The sequence below is a fragment of the Doryrhamphus excisus genome, chromosome 1, assembly GCF_030265055.1.
Source record: "Doryrhamphus excisus isolate RoL2022-K1 chromosome 1, RoL_Dexc_1.0, whole genome shotgun sequence".
Lineage (NCBI taxonomy): Eukaryota > Metazoa > Chordata > Actinopteri > Syngnathiformes > Syngnathidae > Doryrhamphus > Doryrhamphus excisus.
This window is the reverse complement of record NC_080466.1, coordinates 18,797,802-18,817,022: the sequence shown is the minus strand read 5'-3', so window position 1 is coordinate 18,817,022 and position 19,221 is coordinate 18,797,802. Positions and strand designations below refer to the sequence as shown.

The 19,221-nt window shown below is 42.0% G+C and overlaps 1 protein-coding gene across 13 annotated transcripts in view; it reads left to right on the top strand.

Annotated features, from left to right (window-relative positions):
- Nucleotides 1-19,221, top strand: part of cntln (centlein, centrosomal protein) — a 377,543-nt gene that overhangs the window by 315,764 nt on the left and 42,558 nt on the right. For 12 of the 13 annotated variants that reach the window (XR_009129018.1, XR_009129017.1, XR_009129019.1 and 9 more), the window contains 5 exons: nt 542-639; nt 2,695-3,197; nt 6,552-6,627; nt 11,535-11,622; nt 13,852-14,132. Coding sequence is in view for 10 of the 13 variants with exons in the window: in XM_058066867.1 (XP_057922850.1) it covers nt 542-639; nt 2,695-3,197; nt 6,552-6,627; nt 11,535-11,622; nt 13,852-14,132 (1,046 nt within the window). In the remaining 3 variants the exon portion in view is untranslated. The remainder of the gene's footprint in view (nt 1-541; nt 640-2,694; nt 3,198-6,551; nt 6,628-11,534; nt 11,623-13,851; nt 14,133-19,221) is intronic. The other variant, XM_058066876.1, reaches the window with a different exon arrangement.

The following is a 19,221-nucleotide window of genomic DNA, read 5'->3' as shown; positions in this document are numbered from 1 at the left end:
ACTCCCTACAATCGCCTTACCAAATGCCTCTCCTTTCTACCTGTTTTCTGTCCTGTTCCGCTGTGATGATGATGATGATGTTCCCTTTATTTCTTTTTAAGTCAAGGCTGATAGTGAAGTTCTCTGTTAGTCTGTGCATATAAGCTGTCCATTGGGGGAATCCTAGCGGACTACAAAGCAGTGCTGCCCGGGGCTGTACAGTGTTCACCAGAGATTCAAGTACTTCTTGCATTTGTTTAAGCTCCCTCGGGAGAAGCTGCACGTTGTTTACCTTTTTAACATTGTTTTCCCCATGCCCTTGTGGACTTTTAAATAAACACTTTTCTATTATTTAGGGTGACTACAGTCAAGAGTCTATAAGAAAAAGGCAAAGCTTGCCTTCGCTTTGACTGACAGTGAAAAGGAAAAAATATGCCTTATAAATGGAATTAGAGGAATAGTAACGCTAATTGATTTAATGCAGCCCCTTTTTATCATTCTATTGATTGAGCCGCCCGGGTTTGACGCACCGTGTCATAACAACCTTTGTTCTCCTGTGCAGAGCTGCTTGGCAAAGTGGTGGAGCAGCGTCGGGTCAGAAGAAGCACTCTGAAAAAGCCCTCTGTTTCTTCACAGCGATTTGAAGAGTCGTTTAAAAAGGTACAGCGCTATACCGTCGCTAAGTGTTCTTTGTCACCACCAAAAAAAGACATAACTCCAGCACAATGGCGCTCAGAAAATTAGCTTCTGTTCTGTCTGGAATGATTTGAAAGTGTAATTGTGTGTGTGTGTGTGTGTGTGTGTGTGTGTGTGTGTGTGTGTGTGTGTGTGTGTGTGTGTGTGTGTGTGTGTGTGTGTGTGTGTGTGTGTGATCCAGTCACATTTTGGTCAGCGACTCATCATGTTTTTTTTCCCCACTCTCTAGCCGTGCATTAGATAAATTGGTCACTCATTTTAGCATCAATTATCAACTGTTAACCATATTTTTAAAAGCTACTCTAGTTCATTGCCACCCATCTGCTTTTTGGCACCCTTTCCTTTGCGAATCGGGAGAGCAGGACACCCCCCCACCCTCCGACCCCCACAAAAAATGCCCGGAGGCACAAGCCCAGCAGGTATTAACAGACTCGTCGAAGGATCTAACAAAAGAACTAAGTACTACTGGTTAATGTCTAGAGATGAGGTTTTTAAGATGGGCCTTTTAAATGTCAATGTTGTTGATGTACAGTGTGGCGGCCATTTATTGTTATAATAAACAGTGGAACCACAGAAGTCCTACACAATGTGTTCAAGTTTCAAATGCATAGACAACAATGGAAACTCAATCTGCAGCCATCCAAAAACACTTAACTACACAGGCAGTGCTTCAATTAGTATTTCTACCCTCTTGTCTTATAGTTGTCAAACATAAATAGCTTTTTGTATAATAACACTAAATGGAAATGTAATAAAAAAAACCAAAATAATAATAAAACTCATCTGTGTTAGAATGGCGGAAGAGTCATGAGCACATAGGCCTCACAGCTAGGAGACCCGAGTTCAATTCCAGCCTCGGCCATCTCTGTGTGGAGTTTGCATGTTCTCCCCTTGCATGCGTGGGTTTTCTCCGGGTACTCCGGTTTCCTCCCACATTCCAAAAACATGCTAGGTTAATTGGCGACTCCAAATTGTCCATAGGTATGAATGTGAGTGTGAATGGTTGTTTGTCTATATGTGCCCTGTGATTGGCTGGCCACCAGTCCAGGGTGTACCCCACCTCTCGCCTGAAGACAGCTGGGATAGGCTCCAGCACCCCCTGCAACCCTCGTGAGGATAAGCGGTAGAAAATGAATGAATGAATATTAGAATAGCAGAAGATGTATCGTGTCTATAGAAGGAAGTGAAAAGCGGATCACTAAATGCAGGCTTGCAGCTTGCTTTTCAGTATAAATAGTCTACTTTTTTTCTTATTATTGTCAGCATAGCTATTTTGTAGTGACAAGCCAGAATAAATGCATTTACAGTAATTTATAGAGGTTAATTGGTTCCTGACCCCACCACGATAAATACATTTTTGCAAATGAGGATTCAATATTAATAAACTGTAGACATGAAATAACACCATTATTGTCATTTATAAAATCATAAAAGCCTGTCGTTGGTGATCAAGTCTGGTGACACCAGTCTTAAAAGGTAGTATTTGTATTTTAGTTCATTGAGAACATTTTTATGCTTGAAAATATTTAACTGAGGCCAAGAATATGTTGCTTAAAAATGCATTTAGGACTAATAATAGGCCATAGTCAACCATGAAACAGCAATCGTTTATTAATTCATACATTTTTTAGAAGAAAAAAATGTATTGGAGTGTGAGACGCCAATGTTCCAGTCGCAAAGGAGTGAGGGATGATCTCTCTCACTACCGCCATGTTTCAAAAGGTTCCATTTCCAGTTCTATGGCAGTCATGGCATTTAGCCTCTTTGCCATCACTGGTGTCCTCCTGGGGTGTCAGTACAGAAAAATTGCTTTGCTTGACTTTCCAGGTACTGTGTATTGTTAATTTTTGTTGCAATCTGGCTTCCCATTGCCCTGTATATTCAACTCGGGTGTTCACATGGATTTTCTGCAATTAAAGTATGTCGGGAAATGTGAGCATTCACAGTGAAAATGGCTGCTATGCAAAGAAATATCTAATGTCTTATACCACTGAGGCTACAAATCTTTGATTCCTTCAGATTGAGCAGCTGGAGCGGAGGATGATGTCCCTGGAGGGGGAGAGCGAACGGCTGAGGGAAGAGAAACAGCAGCTCCTTGAGGCCAATGAAGAGTTGGCCCGCGACTGCCGCAAACTCCAAGCCTCGCTGGATCACATGCAAACCCAGGAAGCTCTCGCCGCACAGGCTTTGGCCCAGGGGGAGCGTCATCGCGGCGAGATTGTGGCTCTCGAAGCCCGGCTGGCTGCCTCTCGGAAAGAGTCCTCCAAGCTCCATGATCAGTTGATGAAGCTGAGGCAGGAGTTGGGTGTTCTCAGGGCGGCCCGCGACTTCTACAGGAACCGCTCGATGGGACCGGCACGGCTTGGTGGGACCACTAGCAGCATTAGCGGCAAGGCTAAGTTGAAAACAATTAAGCTCAGAGGTTCCAGCCATCGAAGCGTCATTCCCAATCAAGCTGTCAGCTGGCAAGGCCGCAGCCCCAGTCCCTCTAAGGACGAGTGGGAGGACATGAGCGTGGCGAGGTAATGATACACACACACACACACTGCTTCCCAACCTCATTATTTTTAGGTGTTTAGAGTGGGTTGGCGTTAACATCTGGGGGCCACGTAACATCGAGAGGACAGTGTGCATATGCAAAGCAAATGGGTGATTGAATTCCAACCTCTTGTCTAGTTGGTATTCAGGAACCAAAGAAGCAGGAATGATAGAGAGGCAGCGCGATGAGGCAGGGGAACCACTGTCAGATCCCGTGAAATGTCCTGGGACGCCTCGCTTGGAGCTTATTGACTGAAATTTGCATGCAAAATTAGCCATCTCTGTGTTCAAAGTTGAAGCGGTGCCAGAAAAGCCCAGGCTTGAAGCGGAGGAGGCGGTGGGTGGGGGGGAGTTGGGGGAACCGCGCCGCGCCGTGCCGCCAAAGTCTTGATACCATTCAGCGATGCTGTTTTCACGCACTTGTAATAACGCAAGCCCGGAATTGACGGTTTGGCAGTTTGATTTAATATACTGGTCCTTTGCATATTCACTAACACCCCCCCTTGACGGCGCTAAGGATCCCCCAGCAAGCACTAACCCACCCACTGTTCATGCGCCAAAGCTCGCCGTGTGTGTCGTTGTGTTGCTTGTCTTGTGTCGTGTCAATTCACAAATGTGTCTTTGCCTCTCTCTTTATTCCTGCCAGCCGCACGCACACATGCACGTACGTACGCACGCACACACGCACGCACTCCTCTACTTGCCTTCATTTAGTTGGATAAATTTTGAATGACCCTACTCGGCTCAGTACCAGATGTCTACAAGCTGTTTAACAGCCTCTAAATTAAGACCCATCGACAGTAATTATTTCATGTATGTTTTATGCAAAAAAGCCACTGAGCCGTTTATTGAGTGATGGTCGGAATGATTCGATTTCAAACACTCGCAGCTATCGCTACTATTTATGCCTCCCCCCCCCGACCCTCTACTTCCTTCACCAACTAATTCATCAGACCGTAATCCACCCCCGTCCCGCTGGAGGCCGTTTAGCAGGGACTGGGTGCAGCTACGCCCGGCTTTCCTAATACCCTCCATGTGGCTAATAAGAAGCCGTCTAATAGATGCTTTACCTGCGAGGAGGATCTAAGTGGATTTGTGAAGACGGAGGTCTAAACTGAGATGTTGTCTTATTTAAGGCACCTGTCAACTCATTTGTTGCTGTAAAGCCTTCCACGCCTTCTCCTCTCGCCGGGGCCTTTCCTCGTCAATATGTCGAGTACTAATGTACTCTTTTCCTGCCTAAAGAAGTTTGGCCTAAAACGTGTCAAATGAAGATGTCCGACCTGTTAAAAGATGCTGACGGATCTTTGTTTTCATCCTCTGGCTCTCCCTCCCTTTTTTTTCTCAAGTTTGAAACAGCTGGAGGCAGCTGACTGTTTGGACCGCATCAGCAATTTCACTGTTTGAGGTCAGAGTCAAGTCAAAAAACAATGTGGTATGGAATAAGGATGGACATAATAATGATCGTTAAGACTTCTGTCTATTATGTTGAATTGATTGTTGATTAAACACAAACAGAGTACAGTGCATGGGTGTGTACAGTGCGTTTGCTGTATAAAGAAATACAACATACAGGTTTAGGGGCAGCTGAATGCCAGATAAGCCCCTCTACCCGCCCACATGCACACGCAAAACTTTAAATTATTATTCATTCATTTTCTACCGCTTTTTCCGGGGGGTGCTGGAGCCTATCCCAGCTGTCTTCAAGCGAGAGGCGGGGTACACCCTGGACTGGTCGCCAGCCAATCACAGGGCACATATAGACAAACAACCATTCACACTCACATTCATACCTATGGACAAATTTGGAGTCGCCAATTAACCTGGCATGTTTTTGGAATGTGGGAGGAAACCGGAGTACCCGGAGAAAACCCACGCATGCACGGGGAGAACATACAAACTCCAAACTGGAATTGAACCCTGGTCTCCTAGCTGTGAGGTCTGCGCGCTAACCACTAGTCCACCGTGCCACCTAAATTATTATTATTTATTCAAAATTATTTAAATAATTTGTGCTATTTACTGTTTACGCTGTTCATATTTGATTACATCTATTTATTCTCCACATTATTATTATTATTATTAATCATTATACGGGAGCCAGTCAACGACATTTCGTTGGCAATTTCACTGCTGTGTTATTGTGCAATGACAGTAAAGGAAGTCTATTTATCTATCTATACAACTTTTCCGCTCAATCAGACATTGCCATTGACATAGAGGTTTAGAGTAGCGCTTAAAAAGTACTCAATTATTGTATTGACCCAAATATACTGTAAGACAAACCCTCTTTTTTCATTTTCTCAGACTTTATTTAAAGTATAGTGTAAGTCAAGTGTATACTTGCTAGTGTATAGAGCTGAGTAGATTCATCGGAGAAGCATTACTGAGATCATTATTTTAGCAGCACAACAACCAGTAGCATTTTTAATGTATGCACAATGCATGTTATATTTTGCAGATGAGATGAAGGCCAGCATAAAAAAAAAAATCTACTTTGACGCCTGAGTGTAGTTTGACACACTAAAGTGTTGTTTTCCTATAAAGAGGTTGCTAATTGGACATCCTCCCCACTCTGTTTTATAGCTAAAACCGCCTGTGATAATATAAAAATGGCATAAGGGAATAGGGATTGAGTCATCTTCTTGTATTAGTAAGATTCCCAGGCATTGGATTCACAGACCAGCAAGGGGGAGGGTATGGGCGGCCCACAACCGGTCCGCAATATGCTGTTTAGATACCAATTCGCTTGTCCGTCTGAGCCCCCTCCTGACCAGTCTTAACCCTAACTAGCCTCCGGCCTTGTCATGTTCCAGTTAGATCCCCTCTTCCTGTGGTCTTTACCTTTGCTGCCTTTCCTGGGCTCCACCTTAATAAACCCACCAGCGTAAATGTCACTGGCTTCCACCTTCACGTCAAAGGTCACTGTCAATAAACCTGTGTGTGTGTGTGTGTGTGTGTGTGTGTTTGTGCCGCGTGTCCATCAGCCGCAACTTTGCTCGGCTCCACTCAGCCGAGCCTCTCGCACACGTCTGTCACACGGTGGAGGGCTAATGAAGGCCACAGCCGCTCTCATACATGTTGATGCATTCACCGTCGGCAACAGACGCCACGTTTTTCACTTAATTTACACCTTGCATTTACACTTCCAGCTTAGAAATTGGATGGGGTCATTGATTTCCTGTTAAAAGGTAGGAGGGGAGCTTTGAAATGCACATATTTTGCTTCAAGTGAACTAAATCAACCATAAAAGGCAAATTGGATTTTTGGTCCAAGGGTGGTACACATGCTCGGAGAGTTGGGAACTGTAATGAACTTCAACTTTCCACTTTCCGCAGCGACAGTGAAGAATACTCAGACAGCCTCGACAGTGCACCCTCGGGGACGACACCTCATAGACTACACAAGAGAAAGGTGGGTCCATCTTATTAGTAAGAGTGTAATGTCGTACATATGTATTTGGAATCCTATTTTTGCTATGGTAGGGTGGCAGAGTATACAAAGATGTAAGTATTATGTCTTGTGAACACTTGGCCTTTACACCAAAATTTAGCATTTAGTTCGTTTTGAACTTTGAATGTTGTCAACTGATTTTAGATCGGGGGGGGACTCGCAGGATGGTCAAAAAGAGGGACTTTATTTCACAAGAAGTCCATTGTCAGTCGGGCATTGTGAACCGCATCATTGTCCTGTTGAAAAAGAACGTAATTACCACACAGACGAGGACCTTCATGAAGGATGCCCCGCCCTGCAACGTCTCCACAAATGGCCAGATGCCGTTTGACTCCCCTGCACAACCTGAAACTAAATTTTTCCATTGAAGAAAAACACCCCAGATTATGATGGTACCCCCTGCAATGTCAGAAGCTATCAGGACCATCAAGATTCCTTTTTTTTCTTATCAGAGAATAACACTTTCTTCCACCTTTCATTGTCCCATGTTTGGTGCTCATGTACAAATTCCAAACAGGCAATTTTGTGCTCTTTGAAGAGTCTTTTTCTTCAAGTCAAGTCAAGTCAAGTCAAGTCAAGTTTATTTATATAGCCCTTAATCACAAAAGAGCCTCAAAGGGCTTAACAAGCAGGCAACAGAAGAAGACAGACAATAGACGACAAACGACATCCCCTGATCTGAACCCCCATCAGGGCAAGGAAAAACTCAAAACCCATTAGGGAAAAAGAAACCTTGAGAAGGGACCGCAGATGGGGGAATCCCCCTTCTAGGATGACCAGGCTGCAATGGATGTGGAGAGGTTAACATGTGACAGTTAAATATAAACATAGAGTATAATAGTCCAGGTCCAAGATGTGATGCCATTAGGACAGTTGGGCAGCCACGGGTCTTGAGATGATCACTATCCCTCTGCTGCAGCGCCTCCAAGGTAGGCCACGACCGATGTCCAGTTTCGTCAAGGCAAACTTCCAAAACAGCCTCTCCTGGACCCCCCCCCCTCAGCCGGGGGGGGCGGTATGGGAGAGAGAAGGAGCGGCAGTCAAAACAGGCAGGGAATATTTTTAACTAAACGCTAAAGTATAGAAATGAGTCTTAAGTCGGGACTTGAACATTTCTACTGAGGTAGCAGCTCTAATATTAACAGGTAGATCATTCCACAACGTTGGGGCCCGAATGGAAAAGGCTCTAGAGCCCGCATACTTCTTTCTGGCTCTCGGGATAGTCAAAAGACCGGCGTGTTGTGAGCGTAGGTTTCTAGACGGAGCATAGGGTACAATTAGGTCCACCAGATAACAAGGTGCCAACCCGTGTAATATTTTGTAAACCAGAAGCAGTACCTTAAAGTCACATCTTAAATGAACTGGGAGCCAGTGCAGGTTGGCTAGTATTGGTGAAATATGGTCACACTTACGTGTCCTTGTAAGAAGTCGCGCTGCAGCATTTTGTACTAACTGCAAGCTTTTGAGACTCGCCATTGGAAGACCAGAAAGCAGTACATTACAGTAGTCAAGGCGAGACGTGACAAATGCATGGACTAGGGTCTCTGCATCAGAGGTGGATAGAATAGGTCGTATCTTCGCAATATTGCGAAGATGAAAAAATGCTATTTTAGTAACATTCTTAATGTGTTTATGAAAGGATAGAGTCGGGTCCAATATCACACCCAGATTTTTCACAGAGTCACTTTGGGAAATTATGCTATTATCAAAACTCAGAGTGGTGTCCTTAAACAGGCGGCTCTGTTTAGCAGGGCCGATGATCACCATCTCAGTTTTATCAGAGTTCAGGAGTAAAAAGTTACAGGACATCCAATGTTTAATATCAATGAGGCAAGCCTCCAAATTAGAGCAGTCCCGCGGGTCAGTTAACTTTAGTGGGACATATAGCTGAGTGTCATCAGCATAAGAGTGAAAGCTAATCTTATGTTTGCGAATGATGTCGCCAAGCGGCAACATGTAAATGTTAAACAAAAGAGGGCCGAGCACTGAACCTTGTGGAACTCCACAAGTGACACCACAGAACTCTGAAGTCATATCATCACAAACGACACGATGCGTCCGATCCTTAAGGTAGGATCTAAACCAAGAGAGTACCGGACCAGTAACACCAATATATGTTTGAAGGCGTTCCAGTAGGATAGAGTGATTGACAGTGTCGAAAGCAGCACTGAGATCAAGTAATAACAATATTGTAGATGTGTCACAGTCCATAGAAAGAAGAAGATCATTCGTCACTTTTGCAAGGGCTGATTCAGTGGAATGGTTTCTCCTGAAACCAGACTGAAAAGGTTCAAAAAGATCACCCAAAGCCATGTGGTCATTGAGCTGTTGTGCTACAATTCTTTCAAGGATCTTGGACAGAAATAAAACCCTTTTCTCGCAGATGCCATCTGACGCTTATTGGACATCACTCGGCCCCTGTAACAACCTTTATTTGGACCGAGGATTGTCCCAGCTCCAGATCAGGGCCAGTCATGTGTTTTTGGGTCTACCGTTTGACTCTTTTGTTCCAAAACCCTCAGGATCTTTGAAGAACTTTCATAATATGTTCAGCCTCGAGAGGCGAGAAGCCGTGCTTGTGCAGTTCAACAATCCGACCAGCTTTTTTGCGTGAATACCTGACAGAAAATGATATTGAATCCGTGCGTTTGTTAAGATTCAGGCTTTTAAAAGCTTTGGGCTTAATATTTTTAATCAGCTGATGAACAGCCAGTGAAACAACTGAGTGTACTTTGTACAATTATATGCTATTTATACACGGTATAAATACAAGTAACATTGAGCAGCTCGGGATGATGGTTGAACTTAACAGTATTTGTTGCATTGGTCCTTCCATGTCAATGCTATGAATTTTTAAAACACACCACTTTTTGTGCTCCTTTCTTCCTATCTCTTCAGGCCATACAGGCCTAATGTTGTGCATTGGTGTCTAACACACCACCTCACAGTAGGATACTGTAACCTCCTGTCAAGGAGAGATGTGAAGGAAAGGAAAGAATGAGCATCCTGTGGGGGATTTTGAAAGAGGAAAGCAAGAGTCAAAACTAGCAAAGAATGGTGACTGACTCCGTTTTTGTCTTTTTTTTTTAAACATATATTTTATTAACCATTTTGGCTATTTGTCTGCCATAAAAGTCTGTTGTACTATGGGGGCTTTTTTTCTTTACTAGTTTGAATTCTCCCACATGAATGCTCCCACAGCTAAGAAATATTCATTCATTCGTCTTCTACCGCTTATCCTCACGAGGGTCGCGGGGGGTTGCTGGAGCCTATCCCAGCTGTCTTCAGGCGAGAGGCGGGGTACAGCCAATCACAGGGCACGTATAGACAAACAACCATTCACACTCACATTCATACCTATGGACAATTTGGAGTCGCCAATTAACCTAGCATGTTTTTGGAATGTGGGAGGAAACCGGAGTACCCGGAGAAAACCCACGCATGCACGGGGAGAACATGCAAACTCCACACAGACATGGCCGAAGGTGGAATTGAACTTGGGAGGCCTGCGCACTAACCACATGTCCGCCATGCAGCCCACAAATAAATATCCTTATGATATTTGTACTACATGATGACAACGCCATCTCTGTGTGGAGTTTGCATGTTCTCCCCGTGCATGCGTGGGTTTTCTCCGGGTACTCCAATATATGTATATGTTCTCTGTGATTGGCTGGCCACCAGTCCAGGGTGTACCCCGCCTCTCACCCAAAGACAGCTGGGATAGGCTCCGGCACCCCCGCAACCCTCGTAAGGATAAGCGGTAGAAAATGAATGAATGATGACATCACAAAAAAAAATATTTTTTTTTAGTAGACTAAATGTTTTCATTGAAAACATAACAGTAACAGCCACATTCACACTTAATAATGTAATTGGGCTCTGTATCGGCCAATTTATCCGATCCGACAGTTGTGGAATTGACAGAAATAAACGCCGTGACTCTGTGGCGACATCCTTTGCTTTGCATCCCCCAAAATAAGATGAGCATTTTTTTTCCGAGGGATAAAATAGTGTATTATATTTCACCTTTACCTTTCCATTTCTAATTTCCATTGCCTTTTCCAATTCCTTTTCCATTGCAGTAGTACCAGTTCAACACTACTAGCCTAGGATTGGAAGAGTGGGTTTTTGTTTTGTTTTTGTTTTTACCCCCAGCCACCACAAAACCAAGACATAGTATGAACAAACGGCAACAATGGATGCATGTTATCCAAGCATGTCATCCATACAATGTTTCCTCGAAGTCATCACTTGTAGCGCCTACTTTTTGCCAGGAGGCCAAGTCGGCACCATGTAGTGGAAAAGGGGCTTCAGTTTCCCGATTTAATTGGACTCATCAGCCCCAGGACGACTGCCAGCACCCTCATGAGAAGCTTTGTCTGAAACGGTTCATCTCCTGTCGCCTCTTTGTGTCCTCATTATGATCAAACCTGGCGCTGATGCAATCCTACCTGACCGTCATTGGAAGCAAACACAGAGGAGGCAGTGAGGCTCCTTTGATGTCACTACAAACGATCTCACATTGGAGGAGATGTCACACTCGCGCACAGATGACTGCACTGAGACGTGTCATACCGCGAAGAGTGCATCAGGACTTGTAGACAGTGATTGAACAAAGGCGGCCTCCGCGAGCTGCCGTCAGAGCTAATATCACAGAAGAGTAGCACCCAAAGTGGAGCCGAGCGCTACTCAGGTGAATTATTAAAGCTCCGGGTGATTTGTCTTGTCGTGTTAAAGCGAGAGCGCCCTGTGATCACAGTGTCGTTATGAGCCGCGTTGCGGGAAGCGCAACATGTCAACCGCTTGTGTTAGATTATGCACTTGCTTTTCATCACTGTCTTCACCGAAGGCTGCTGTGCTTTCAGTTCGACAGGTGTCAGCCGGCTGCAGAGGCGCAGGTGCTGGCGGCGACAAGCAGGAAGCATGCTGATGTCGGGGATCAAGGTAGCGCAGGTTTGCATATCACACTTAAGCAAAACTGACAAAAAATTTTTTTTTTTAAATGAGTAAACGATGAAGCACTGTATTGATGGGCTCTTCAACTGGTGGCCCGAGGGCAAAATCTGGCCCATGTATGACATCACACCAGCCAGTAAATGTATTGCTCTTTGGAGCAACAGATATTTTTGTAGTAGATTAGCGGAGGGCTCATTATCATAGGGCTCACTCGATGGCGTGCATCCTTAAAAACAAGCACTTTTCTTGATTAGAGGATCTTTGACTGCTTTTTTTAACTAAACTGTGACAAGCATTTTTACAGAACAAACACACAGTTTTGTATTGGTTATTATTAGATTAGGCTGCACGGCCTAATATATATATATATATATATATATATATATACGTATATATATATATACGTATATATATATATACGTATATATATATATATACGTGTATATATATACGTATATATATATACGTATATATATATATACGTGTATATATATATACGTGTATATATATACGTATATATATATACGTATATATATATATATATACGTATATATATATATACGTATATATATATATATACGTATATATATACGTATATATATATATATATATACGTATATATATATATATATACGTATATATATATATATACGTATATATATATATATATACGTATATATATATATATATATATATATATATACGTATATATATATACGTATATATATATACGTGTATATATATACACGTGTATATATATACGTGTATATATATATACGTGTATATATATACGTGTATATATATATACGTATATATATATACGTATATATATATACGTATATATATATACGTATATACGTATATATATATACGTATATACGTGTATATATATATATACGTGTATATATATATACGTATATATATACGTATATATATATACGTATATACGTATATATATATATACGTATATATATATATATATACGTATATACGTATATATATATATACGTATATATATATATACGTATATACGTATATATATATACGTATATATATATATATACGTATATACGTATATATATATACGTATATATATATATACGTATATACGTATATATATATACGTATATATATATATACGTATATACGTATATATATATACGTATATATATACGTATATATATATATATACGTATATATATACGTATATATATATATATACGTATATATATATACGTATATATATATATACGTATATATATATATATACGTATATATATATACGTGTGTATATATATATATACGTATATATATATATATACGTATATATATATACGTGTATATATATATACGTATATACGTATATATATACGTATATATATATACGTATATATATACGTATATATATATATATATACGTATATACGTATATATATATACGTATATACGTATATATATATATATATATACGTATATACGTATATGCTTCTAACATGTGTTGCCAGTTTAGATAAAACATTTTTTTAAATATATATAATATATAAAAAAAATTATTCAAAAAAAAATATATATATATTGCATATTACATTTTATTTTATTTAAAATTAAATATATACATATATATATATTTTTTTTTGTCTAAACTGCCAACACATGTTAGTAGCGGGATAATTGTCCTATATATATATTATATATTACACTATTATGAGATACTGTACATATTAAAAGGGCTGCACGGTGGTTGAGTGGTTAGCGCGCAGACCTCACAGCTAGGAGACCCGAGTTCAATCCCACCCTCGGCCATCTCTGTGTGGATTTTGCATGTTCTCCCCGTGCATGCGTGGGTTTTCTCCGGGTACTCCGGTTTCCTCCCACATTCCAAAAACATGCTAGGTTAATTGGCGACTCCAAATTGTCCATAGGTATGAATGTGAGTGTGAATGGTTGTTTGTCTATATGTGCCCTGTGATTGGCTGGCAAACAGTTCAGGGTGTACCCCGCCTCTCGCCCGAAGACAACTGGGATAGGCTCCAGCACCCCCGTGACCCTTGTGAGGATAAGCGGTTGAAAAAAATTAATGAATGAATGGATGAATTATTAGATTAGTACATTGTATGAGGTTGGTAAATACTGCAGATGCTTATGTCCATTGCCTGCTTGGAAAGTAGCACCTGCCTTTCTTCCATGTACTTGTAACTCACCTGCATCTGTTTGCCTTTCTGTTAGACAACAAACGGCACAAGCGCTGGGAACGTGGGACGAGAGGCGAGAAGAGGAGGAAACGGATGCTCATAAAGACCCATCACGGTGCTGCCTCCTCCTCCTTCTCCACCTCCTCCTCCCTGCTGCAGCGAGTGGAGTCCCTACAGCGGCACATCAACGTGCTGCGTCGTGCCAGGAAAGATGCTGTGCTCTCAGCCCAAGAGCTGCAGAGGGCCAATGAGAAGATCACAGGACAGCTCATCTCACTCACTGAGAAACTGAGCAGCAGCAAGCAGCTCACACAGGTAACCCAGAAGAGAGGGGCGGCGGGGGTGGGGGGGGACGGCTGTAAGGATATGGAAGTTTCTTCCTTGTCTTTTTTTGTGCTGAAGGGGGGCTTAGAGTGCTGAAGTTGTCCTGGTCATACTTGATGAGTTTGGTTGACAAGCAAGTGCAGGTCAGAGCCGCTCCATCACAACCTCTGTGACTTGTCTTGTCCGTATGAATGTTTTAACAGCAAGTCTGTCACTACCAGTTGCCTTTCTACAAATGTATACACCAATGTGCACATACTCGCATAACATAGTTTGTTTTAGGGTTGGAACTGCTACACAACCACATTACACCACACAGACATAGCATGATTAGATTAGATTAGATTCAACTTCATTGTTATTGCTCATGTCACTGGTACAGGGCACCAAAATGCAGTTAGCATCCAACCAGAAGTGCAAATTTATAAATACCTTATTAGTAAATAAATGAAGAAATAGAATAGAGCTGTAAATGGACAGATATATGTACAAACTATAACAGACTATGACTATGATTCAGTGTGGATATATACAGGGACATAAATGACTATAGTATGGCTAGTATTGCAGATTATACAGATTATAAACTGTATGCACAGTATGAATGTGATAAGATATAATAACAGTAATACGTACAGTAGTGCAATGAAGTTCATACTCACATTCATACTTATGGACAATTTGGAGTCGCTAATTATGCATTATGGATGTCCACATGCAACTCATAAGACCGGATATAATAATGACAATAAAACTATTAAAACATTTAAGATTAAGATATGCCTTGAGATTAAGATATGCCCTTATTCGTCCCTCAGTGGGGAAATTTGAGACTTGATTTTAATCAGAATTGGAACAAACACATCCCATAACCAGACCAATCCCATAATATTTTATTTTTGTTTGCACATTGCACTTTTTCTCATAAGTCTATTACTTAATTCTCTGATTTTTGTCACTTCCTCATACTGTTAAGATCTATTTTTCAATGTGGCCGTAATGCATAAAATACCACCTGCTGCTTTCCAACTGGATTTTTCTCATATTACTTATAGAATTCCTCATTCCTCATGCAATACATGTTAAAAACTAACATTTTTGGGGTGAATTTTATGAACTGAAACATGGCAGCTATGCATGGCGTCAGGATGTTCACCAACAGGACTCATGCAAGTACCACTGTACTTTACGGGGTCAGAGTAGTGACCTCACAGTGATGCTACCTCGGATGTGGCCCCACCGAGCCATCTGATTGCCAAGTCCATTAATTACACACACACACACTGCAGTAGACTTGGAGGGCTTGTTGTCTTGTTTTGTTTCCTCTTTACTCCTGCAGTATTAATGCTCTCACTCTACCATAGGAAGTTGCAGCTACAGTCTTGTTGCCCTCCTAGGGAAGGGCAAGAGGTGATGCACTTGGGTCTGTTCCAGCCAGCCCAGGCTGTGGCTTTCTAACACACACTGGATACATGTAATTGGCTTAGGACAGCCTCCACGGGGGCATCATGTGAGAGGCACTATGGCAGTTTTACAGGAACTTGTTCGCGTTGCGTCTCATGATGCATCGGCCGTTCTACCATTTGAATTGAAATGATTTTGTTGTCTGTGACTTTTATCATATAAATACTCGAATGAAATGCTGGAATAACTGTTTTGTCACATTTGAATATATCGATCACTTTTTGTAGTTGTCTTCCTGGGGATACATTATATTGATAGTCATTTGTAGTACAGCTACATATGCAATCCCTGTTTTAATATTCTTTCATTTACTTTTCTAATAGGATGTCCTCCTATGTACGCACAAATCCTAAACAAACTGTAATGCCGATGTTTGTGGTTCAGGAAGACAAACAAAGCAACAAAGCAAATCCAATTGCATTGTTCATGTAAGATATTTTTTATGACGTTCTTATTTTCAGCATTCCATTCACGTTATGTCCATTTTTGTGAGATTCCACATTTAATTCAGTTTTTATTGGCCAATTCAGCGATTCCGTCAAAATCATTGGGCCGTACATCTACTACTACCAAGGTGCAGTTTTATATGGATCCTGTTCAAATTTGTAAAGTGGATACTTTTCATTCATTCATTCATTTTCTACGCTTTTCCTCACGAGGGTCGCGGGGGGTGCTTGAGCCTATCCCAGCTGTCTTCGTGCGAGAGGCGGGGTACACCCTGGACTGGTGGCCAGCCAATCACAGGGCACATATAGACAAACAACCATTCACACTCACATTCATACCTATTGACAATTTGGAGTCGCCAATTGACCTAGCATGTTTTTGGAATGTGGGAGTTAAATAAAAAAGCTTGTTTTTCCGGGAGAAAACCCACTCATGCACAGGGAGAACATGCAAACTCCACACAGAGATGGTCGAGGGTGGAATTGAACTCTGGTCTCCTAGCTGTGAGGTCTGCGTGCTAACCACTCGTACGCCGTGCAGCCCGGAAAAACAAGCTTTTTTATTGAACTCACAAAATAATGAAGGTATATTTTGGGGAAAAAAAAATATGTTGCCAGCATGCAGCCTTAAACTGTTGAACTTTTTTCCAAAAATTTAAACAAAAACAAAAAAAATAAGTCAAAACACTAGGAGTTGTAACTGCTACTACTAATCATTAATTGATGTGTATCTTTGTAAAGGAACCAGGGAGTCATGAAATAGATGCTACTATGTTTTGAAGTATCAATTTTGCTGTCAGCGTTTTTTACCTGAGGACTAGAGCACACATCTTGTGCTGGAAGACACAACCATCCAAGGAGAGCAGTCGTTCTAAGTGTTGTTGCTGTTGTGGACAGAAGTAGAGTAAGCCAAATGCTCGATGTGAAATCAACCTCAAAAAAAGTTAAAATCTTGCTGGCACTACATATTTTCTGAAGGTGTCCAGCTTATTTTTGGACAAGTGGCTATTCCTGCAGCCTTATTTATATACTCTCCACGTGATTGACTGTCACTCTGAGCCACGTTAGTCAAGAGAGGTGTCTTGTCTCGCAAGCCCTAATGGACCGCCAGTATATCATCGGTCTATGTCAGTGTCATGTCTCAGCAGGGCTGAATTTGGCCGGTGAAATCAAAGCCTGTCTTACAGGAAGTGTCATCAATGCCACTCTTAATTCGCCCGACACTGCCACCGCATCCTTCCCTCTCTCCATCACCCTCACCCTAAGTCTCTCGGGGGAGGTGCACGGGTTTCTTCAATAGAACACAGGAAACCTAAAACAAGAGGGATTCTATTAAAAGGTGTCAGCCAGCAAGCAGATATCAATAAGCGGCACAGGGAGCTCACCTGTGGGAATCTGCGGTTTCAAGTGCGTGTCGTAATGTATCATGTCTCCTATTAGTGCCATTAGGCATTCCTGATTTTCATATGTTACCAGAACATATTTGGTTAAAAGCGTCCTCATTGATGTCCTCTTAACTCTCGTCGATACCTCCAACCTCCTTTTTCACAATGCTTTTATTACAGTATGGTAGTGGGGAAACAAATATAAACAGTCCAGACTTTATGGTAGGTTTAATTTAAACGAGATAGACTGACCATCAGTTTTCTATGCCGCTTATCCTCACTATGGACACTGGTATGCTGGAGCCTATCTCAGTTGTCTTCAAGCAAGAGACAGGGTACACCCTGTACTGGTTGCCAGCCAATCAGAAGGCACATATAGACAAACAACCATTCACACTCACATTCATACCTATGGACAATTTGGAGTCACCAATTAACCGAACATGTAGGAGTACCTGGGGAAAACTCACGCATGCACGGGGAGAACATGCAAACTCCACACAGAGAATCGAACCCACATCTCCCCGATCTCCTGACTATGTGGCCTACATGTTAACAACTCGGCCACTGTTAGAATAAAATGTAGATAGAATGAATATAGCGTTAGTTATCACCCTTATATCCATTTGCCTAGTCAATAGAAAGAGTGTTTGAATGTGCTGAAGAAGGAAAGTTCCCGTGACCCTGATCAGAGACCCCCAGCGACCCCCGGGTCCTGGAGGTGCCTGGATGCGCCAACAGCAACCCTGCAGATGTTCATGTTAATCCTGCAAGAATGTGTCAAGATAAGAACTCATAAAACAATAAAAGTAATTACTCTCACATATACACACACACATAGACAAACAAATACTGCTCGTGCAACTGACTCCTGTTGTGGAAAAAATTTCTATCATCCTAAGTAGGATAGAGAATGCCTGAAATAAATACATAGCTCTGGCAGTTTTTATTACCTTTGCAAAACAAAGGGGTCAGACAACACACAGTATGCATGGCGGTCTGTAGGTGTCTGGCCAAGAGTGGCCTCTTGGCGGGAACTTTTATACTCCATAGCATGCAAATGAATTACATTACAAGAGAAAAGAGACATTCTGGTCACTCCCCCGATGCCATCCTCATGTATGGGGGTTAGCCTTCACACTCATTCTTCTGGCACGGTTTGTCACACCCATGCGAGATAACCTCCTAGGGTCAGCCATTTGGTGGGACATCCTGATGTCCCCTTTTCCCATGAAGGTAAAGCTTTGATCAAAGAATGACCTCCTCCGACACTGCCCCTAACCCCAGGTTACAGATAGCCTCCTGCTGTGCCACCATCTTTGAAGGAACAGCAGGATGTGCTCGGATACAAATGTTGAAGGTCCACAAAAGGCCTTAAAGTAATTCAAACAATGTGTAACCTATGTTATACCTGTGAAATATAAATTTTCCCATCACACTCCCCCCCCCCCCCCCCTTAGAGTTGCACGGCCATGTAGTAGGGACCCCCGAAAAGAGAGGAGTGTGAACTGCATAATCAGAGTGAGAGCGGCATGTCACTGGGTATGTGGTTTCACCCTCCTCGCTGCGAGTAACTTTGAATATTGTTGTCTGTTTCTTCTGTATTTCTGTAATTAAGTGTTTTTGCAAGTGTCACAGGAGTTTGAACCTGACAGCCACCGAGACCAAAAATTAGAAAACATTTGTATTTGATTGAGGGGAAATAAGTACTGGACCTCATGCAAAACCTGACTTATTACTTGTCAGAGAAACCCTTGTTGGCAAGCACAGAGGTTCAACGTTCCT